The 7201-nt window shown below is 41.1% G+C and overlaps 1 protein-coding gene across 1 annotated transcript; it reads right to left on the bottom strand.

Moving 5' to 3' along the window:
- Window positions 1-4839: 4839 nt before the first annotated feature.
- On the bottom strand, window positions 4840-5557 carry LOC113478254 (spindle and kinetochore-associated protein 1-like; the record flags this gene model as incomplete). Its single annotated transcript, XM_026845288.1, is given in 2 exon segments — window positions 4840-5428; window positions 5430-5557. Coding segments are annotated over 2 exon segments (717 nt in total), but the record flags the coding sequence as incomplete, so codon positions are not given.
- Between the last annotated feature and the right edge of the window lie 1644 nt (window positions 5558-7201).

Genomic DNA, 7201 nt, shown 5'->3' with positions numbered 1-7201 from the left:
TTGAGGATGGGATTGTCGTCATTTGTGCAAAATCACAGGAATACATCTTATAATTACTGTGTTCCTTCATATGAAAGCAAACTTTGGCACCTGAAACATTTTTAATCTTTGGCTTTTCTAGGTGTGCTGGTCTGTCAGTGTTAAGTGTATGTCTAAAGCTAGCAGAGAGGCATCATAACATACTTAAGTGCCCACTAGACTTCTTTTCTCTTATTTTTCTACCTTGCAAATAAAATGATTGGAAATAATTGTCATTCATCTTGATCCTGCCTGTGAAGGCAGCTTCCAAGTACCTTTTCAAGGTTTTTTTTATCCCACGTTTTTTTAAATAGGCACCTTCCCCGTAGTCAAATAATTTTGACAAGACGTGGATGATTTTGATATTAATTCACATATTCTTTAAATATATATAACTAATACTTAATTTTGAGGCTAGAGATCCACATGTATCTGTACTAGATGCATAAACTTCACAGGTTCTGGTGATCAAGTCAAGGAAAGAGGAGACACCGTAGTTAAGTTTGTTTATTTTTTAGCCAAATGCCATGTGTATGTATAGTATACCCTTGTGAACTGACTTTTTTAGCCAACTAGAAATGTATCTTGGGGGTGTTTTGGTTTCTTGCAAACAGCAGTTCTATAGGTGTGTTTATTTTTTAAAAACTGTATGATACGATACATGTGGATGTTGTGCTCAAGAAATCATGTACTCTGAAAGCATATTATAACCACATCATATTTAAAATGCTTGAAGTAATTCGTTTGGATGGATTGAATCGCTTTTTTTCCCCTGTTTTTTTTTTTTGTTTGTTTGTTTGTTTGTTTGTTTTATCCTTGCTACCATTTGAAATTGCTACTGGTAAATCTCTCCCTCAGAACAAGGAGAAAGCCAGGGGCGAGATCTTCAGCTAGAATAGATCAGTGCAGCTTGTCTCATTTCACAGGAAAACCTTGCCTTTGCCCTGCTGATGATCTTACTCTTGAAGAAATGTACTTCGGCCTCCCTCACTTTGCAGCCTTGTTCCCCTGAGATGCATGTGGAGTTCAGCAGGTCTGTAGCCTGTCTTCCAGCATGCTAACAAGTGTGTGTGTGTGTCTGTGTTCCTTCCCAACTCCCCCTCGCCCCCAACTCCTGGCTATATGGTTATTTTTTCTTTGCCTAACACAGGCTTAGATCGCATCTTTGCTTTAGCAAATAGAATCACAAGGTATTAACACAGAAGCGAGGCAAAGTTTCACCCGTGGGATTCCTCTGCTGGGCAGTGTGGTAGTAGAAGCAGCGTTTCTTTTAGCTTGGAAACTCTCTGGAAGTTAGTTTGGCAGTAGATAAGATAATAGTGCCTAATTTTGTTTTAAAGTAAGCACACCAGATCACAACTCATTTAGTTTTTCATTGGTCAAGCTGCTATAAACTCTGGTTTGAGTTTGTTCAAGTAATGCTGAATACAAACGTGCAAACCTGGGTTTTGGCAAATTATGTCTAATAAAACTGTGAGTGAAAATACTTTCTTACTGTAATAGGTAGGGCACTGAAGATCTGCATCATAAAAATGTCTTTGTTACAGAGCATGTGATGAACTAGGTGGTGTGTACAAACAAGTGGGGGAGGTGTTGGGCTACAGTGATAATTCAAAAAAACCCATATTTTTAGGATAGACTGAAGTTTTTCCTCTTTGGAGTATGAGCTGATATAATTTATCAACTCAAACTCTCCTGTGCAGATCTGGGGAACAGATACTGCCACTGTGGAAGCTAAGATTTCAGATGAAGCCACATGATCTCAGCAGCTAACACATAATGAAAACCACTAAATATTGTGGAGGATTTTGATTATCAATTCTTCAGGACAGTTTCTGGCCATCTGGAATGTTGCTTGCTCAGGACCTTACTGTCTATATGCGATGTTTCTCATGATAAAGAAAAGTTTGAAGATAAGGAAAGATGAATTGTCAAGATCTGTGATGTCTACTATCTAGTTTGCTGTTTCCAAATACTGTAGAGTTACTGTCATAATCTTTTAATGAATAATGTTATTGTTCAAGATCAGCATAAGTCCTCAATGCAATTAATTGATTCTGGAGTAAAAATATTAAATTCAGCATGACTTGAGGATGTGTGTGTGGGAAAAATGCATTGCATATATTTATTGCTGATATTTATCAAGGAATGTTGTTTTTTGACACACAAAATTATTCTTACTATTGTTCTGTAAACCTGCTTCAAGGAAGATATTTATGTGGCAGATTCATTATGAGCATGGTCTTGGTAGGTCCACTTTCTGATTGAATGTGAACTAGAAAAGAATTGTCCCCTTGCTTACTCAATCATGTAGGCCTGTTGCCTGACAGAAAGCAAGAGACGTAGTCCTCGCCTCAAGAGCACGGCAGGACTTTTTTAAAAATAAAAGTACTCTGTAGAATAGTTGGGAATCATTGACCTAAGAAAGAATGAAGCAACCTTTTTGTAAAGGTTATGGAACCTGCTGAATTTGGAACTGCATGCTATTCCAATGCAAATATTGAAGCTCGGTATAATCTTGGAGCACTATGGATGCATGACTATTTTTCAATGTGTGATGCTTTTCAATGTGTGATGCTCTACAAATCAAGTAGAAATGTATTTACATGCTTCTTGGAGTTAGAGACTGCTAGCAAGTGTCCAAAGCAAGTGAGAGAGAGTGTGTCTCTACTTTTGGGACTAAGACTCCTGCTAATAGTGTTGTTAAACCTACTGCCTGTTGGAGTTATCCCAGCTCGTTTTCCACAATTTTGTCGGGCTTTGAAAGTGATGTCACCAAAAGGGGATAAAAGAACTTATTGACACCAATGTGATGTAGAGAAGCAGATGCTCCTTTATTAACAGCCAGGTGCGTAGGAGAGTCGTCTCACCAACAACGCACACCTAACTTGTGTAGCATGCTGATTATATAGGATATAGTAATACATATTAATCAAGTTCTCATACATAAAGGTGATAATTGCAGTAACTCACTTTCTTATTCCCACCTCTTTCCGGTCATGCGTGCTTGAGTCCTAAAATGAGTCTTTGGGCTGCTTTTGCAACCACCACAGACTACTGACCTAAAAGGAAGACCCTCCAGTGCCCTTGACTCAAGGACTTGGGCTCACATTGCGATTTTAACATGCTTCAAGGCCCTTTCACAATGTAACCTTCAGAACACCTGGTCTACAGGGCAATGAATCGTCCTTACCGAACAGTCTAACAGTGGTACCTCGTCATGAGTCTTGTTCTTTGAATAGAAATCTGGTTAATGATTATTACCAGCCTACGTGGCCTTAGCCTGGGACTTTACAAAAGACTTTGTAACAGCATAAGTGGTTGTATGGTTACTCTAAATAATTCCTTATTTAAATCCAAATCACCAAAAAATCATTAAAATCAGCTCAAATTAATAACAAACCAGTAATATTTCTGCCCTTTGAAAGTTTTGAAAATCATTTCAATACTTTCATTACCAGAGTCTATTACATTTCTGTCTCACTGTGCGCTATTGGGAGTCTTGGGATTTCTCTTATTTCATGCACTTGAACACAATTTTTCTTTTAATTTGTTTCTTCAAGCAGGAGTAAATCAACATTATCATCAGAAGATAATCAGCAAGATAATGTGCCAAGTGATAATTTTATCCATGAACTTAAATTCCATCCTAATCCACTAAAATTTTGTCTATCTTTTCTTCTGACATATCTTCTCAGACCTTTTTAGTATCTTCCTTAATTTTTCCTAGTAAGTCTAAGTCATGTTCTACGTCTTGTGTCACATTTGGGATATACATACAGTAATGGTCTACTCTGTTTTTGAGCAAGAGCATGTCTAGTGCAATTCTGTTTTGCAAAGTCATTATTGTAAATTTAATTCCTTAAATCCTTTCCTTGTGACATCTGCCAGTCTTTCTACTTGTCCAGTCAGTCAATACATCCATTCCCTGTTTCTATTTGATGTTGTGGCATTCAAAATGGATTCTAGAGCCCAGCCAATTTTACTCCCATTGAGAGTTCATTCCATATTTCATCTGTCTCTGATGTTTTAACTCACTTTAATTTTAAATTTCCTAAGGATCCTTTAAGAGGAGATTTCTTCCGAATTGGGCAAAACGTTGGCATACCTAATTTAATCTGGTTTAGTTTTCTATCCAAGGGCAGATGGGTTGTCCATGTTCCATTACTCATTGCCCAAACTAAATGTCTTGGACTCTGAATTGTAGATTTTCTGCAGCTAAATATTATTTTTCTTTTCGGTTTTGCGCAAGTTTTAATCGTTGCCGGGATCAGGGACCACGTGGCCGTTGCCCCTCCCCCACCCGCACCGGTCAGGCTGGAAGTTAGACACAGACCCCGGCTAAAATAACAAGAAATTTAATACAACAGAGTGATAGAACAATCTGAATAACAACAGTATCAATGGTAACAACAGTAAACAGCAATAACAGTGAACAAGACAAACGATATGCAGAGAAATACCTCTAGCTGGTCACGGAAAGCCAAATTCCCTCCCGTACCAACCAAGGAGCAAGGAAAAGGGTTCCGCCCACCGGACCTGACCTCAGCATGGTATGAATAACCCGGCTGGAGATCCCTTCCCCCTCTCTCTCTGCTGGGGAAAACTTTACTCTGTCCTGGCTGAACCAGGACATAATCCACCCCTTTATTCTATACCATCTGCGTCATGTCCAGCTGCCATTTAGCAGTTAACAATAACAAAGTAATAATTTACACAGGCACAGCAGGGGGGAAAAGCAATGCTGGAAGTCCAGCAATTTCCAAAATTCCCAGTCGCTGGGAGAAGTGAGGAGCTGGGTGGGGCCCGATGGCAAGCTCATTAGGAGATGACATAACGGACACGGCCCATGCCCTGAATTTCTCTCACTCTGTGGCAGTGGCGTAGGACAGTGATGATGGCGTGGAAACGCTTGTCCACTTTCAGTTGGGTGAACTCACCAATATCGGCTTCCACCACAAAAAAAGTACCTTTTGAGTCTGCAGTTTCGTTCTCCAGGAACCTGTAGTAGAGTTTCCTCGCTGCTGCTTTCAAAGATCTCAAAGGCTGATGCAGGATCTTGTACTTGTCTGCCACAGCCTTGTTTATACCTTTAACAACTGCATTAATCTGATCACAGGTTAAACGACCTTTCATATATGCAGGAAGACTTTCAATTTCTTCTGCAGTTATTAGGGATGCTTCGTTAATAAGTCTTGACTCTTTTGTAGGTTTCTCTGCAGGTTTGGGTTCTACAACTTCTGGTTGTGCTTCACGTTTCACAGTGAGCCCAGCGACCCAGCTCTGTGTTGGTTTTAGCAGACAGCAAGGAATATTTTCAATGAGGTGCCTTGCTTCCATTGCTTGGCTCTCTGCAGACTTCTGGAGCTCTTTTAGCAAATCATTCAGTTCTTTGTGATCCTTAACTTGTTTCCATTTTATTCAGGAGATCATTCACAAGAAGTATCTCGTGCTTTATTTCACCGAGCATGGATTTGAAGGATGGTTCTTCACCTGCATTTCTTAACTGAAGAGTCCTTTTAACATTTGAAATCTTTGTGTTGACTAGCCAGGTGGCCTTTGCTAGATGCATGTCCCAGTCTTTGAAGGTCCCACCTCCCAGTGCTTTCAATGTGGTTTTTAACAGTCCATTGTAGCGCTCGATCTTCCCAGAGGCTGGTGCGTGGTAGGGGATATGGTAGACCCACTCGATGCCGTGTTCTTCTGCCCAGGCATTTGAGGTTGTTTCGGAAGTGGGTCCCGTTGTCTGACTCAATTCTCTCTGGGGTGCCGTGTCGCCACAGGACTTGGGTCTCAAGGCCCAGGATGGTGTTCTGGGCGGTGGCGTGGGGCGCTGGGTAAGCTTCCAGCCACCCAGTGGTTACTTCCACCATTGCGAGCAAGTGGCGCTTCCTGCGGCGGGTCTGTGGCAGTGTGATGTAGTCGATCTGCCAGGCCTCTCCATATCTATATTTCAGCCATCGCTCTCCATTTCACTGGGACTTCACCCGCTTGGCATGTTTGATTGCAGCGCACATCTCGCACACCCAACAGATTGCTCTATAACACTCTGGTCAGGGTCTGTCCCTTTTTATTCTTATTCCAATGCCCCACGTTGGGCGCCAAGTAATAATGTGCAAGTTTTAATTGTTGCTGGGATCAGGGACCACGTGGCCGTTGCCCCTCCCCCACCCACGCCAGTTGGGCTGGAAGTTAGACACAGACCCCGGCTGAAATAACAAGAAATTTAATACAACAGAGTGATAGAACAATCTGAATAACAACAGTATCAATGGTAACAACAATAAACAGCAATAACAGTGAACAAGACAAACGATATGCAGAGAAATACCGCTAGCTGGTCACGGAAAGCCAAATTCCCTCCCGTACCAACCAAGGAGCAAGGAAAAGGGTTCCGCCCACCGGACCTGACCTCAGCATGGTATGAATAACCCGGCTGGAGATCCCTTCCCCCTCTCTCTCTGCTGGGGAAAACTTTACTCTGTCCTGGCTGAACCAGGACAGGTTTATAGGTTTCAGTTAAATTAAGACTGTTTTTAAGACCTTGGCAAAGACACCCATGTCTTAAGGCATCAGCCAAAGGAGGAATTCTCTGAATTATTAGGTCTACATTGCTCCAGTCATATACCTCCTCACATTTCCACCAAGATATTAAATTTTCCTTTTCTCCGTGTGCTTCTTTTGTCCCACCCTTGATAAAAATTGTCCCATCCTAAGTAAAATACCATGGAATTCTAGCCATATACTGAAACTGAGAAAATATAGACATGGACCATACAGAATTCCACTGCGCCGCCTCTTTTGTAGTCTGATTTGTTTTGTCACACTTCCATGATGTTTCTACTTCCATTGTTTCTAATTTCTTCACCATAAGAACGCCACCCAACAGATCAATATCTTCCTATTTTTGTGAAAACACAATTTAACAAATGTTCACAATCTGCTTTATTTCACCGAGCATGGATTTGAAGGATGGTTCTTCACCTGCATTTCTTAACTGAAGAGTCCTTTTAACATTTGAAATCTTTGTGTTGACTAGCCAGGTGGCCTTTGCTAGATGCATGTCCCAGTCTTTGAAGGTCCCACCTCCCAGTGCTTTCAATGTGGTTTTTAACAGTCCATTGTAGCGCTCGATCTTCCCAGAGGCTGGTGCCTGGTAGGGGTTATGGTAGACCCACTCGAT

The sequence above is a fragment of the Athene cunicularia genome (genome assembly GCF_003259725.1).
Source record: "Athene cunicularia isolate RWA chromosome 3 unlocalized genomic scaffold, athCun1 chr3_part1, whole genome shotgun sequence".
Taxonomy (NCBI): domain Eukaryota; kingdom Metazoa; phylum Chordata; class Aves; order Strigiformes; family Strigidae; genus Athene; species Athene cunicularia.
The sequence above is the reverse complement of the archived record's forward strand: the minus strand, read 5'-3'. Positions and strand labels throughout refer to the sequence as shown.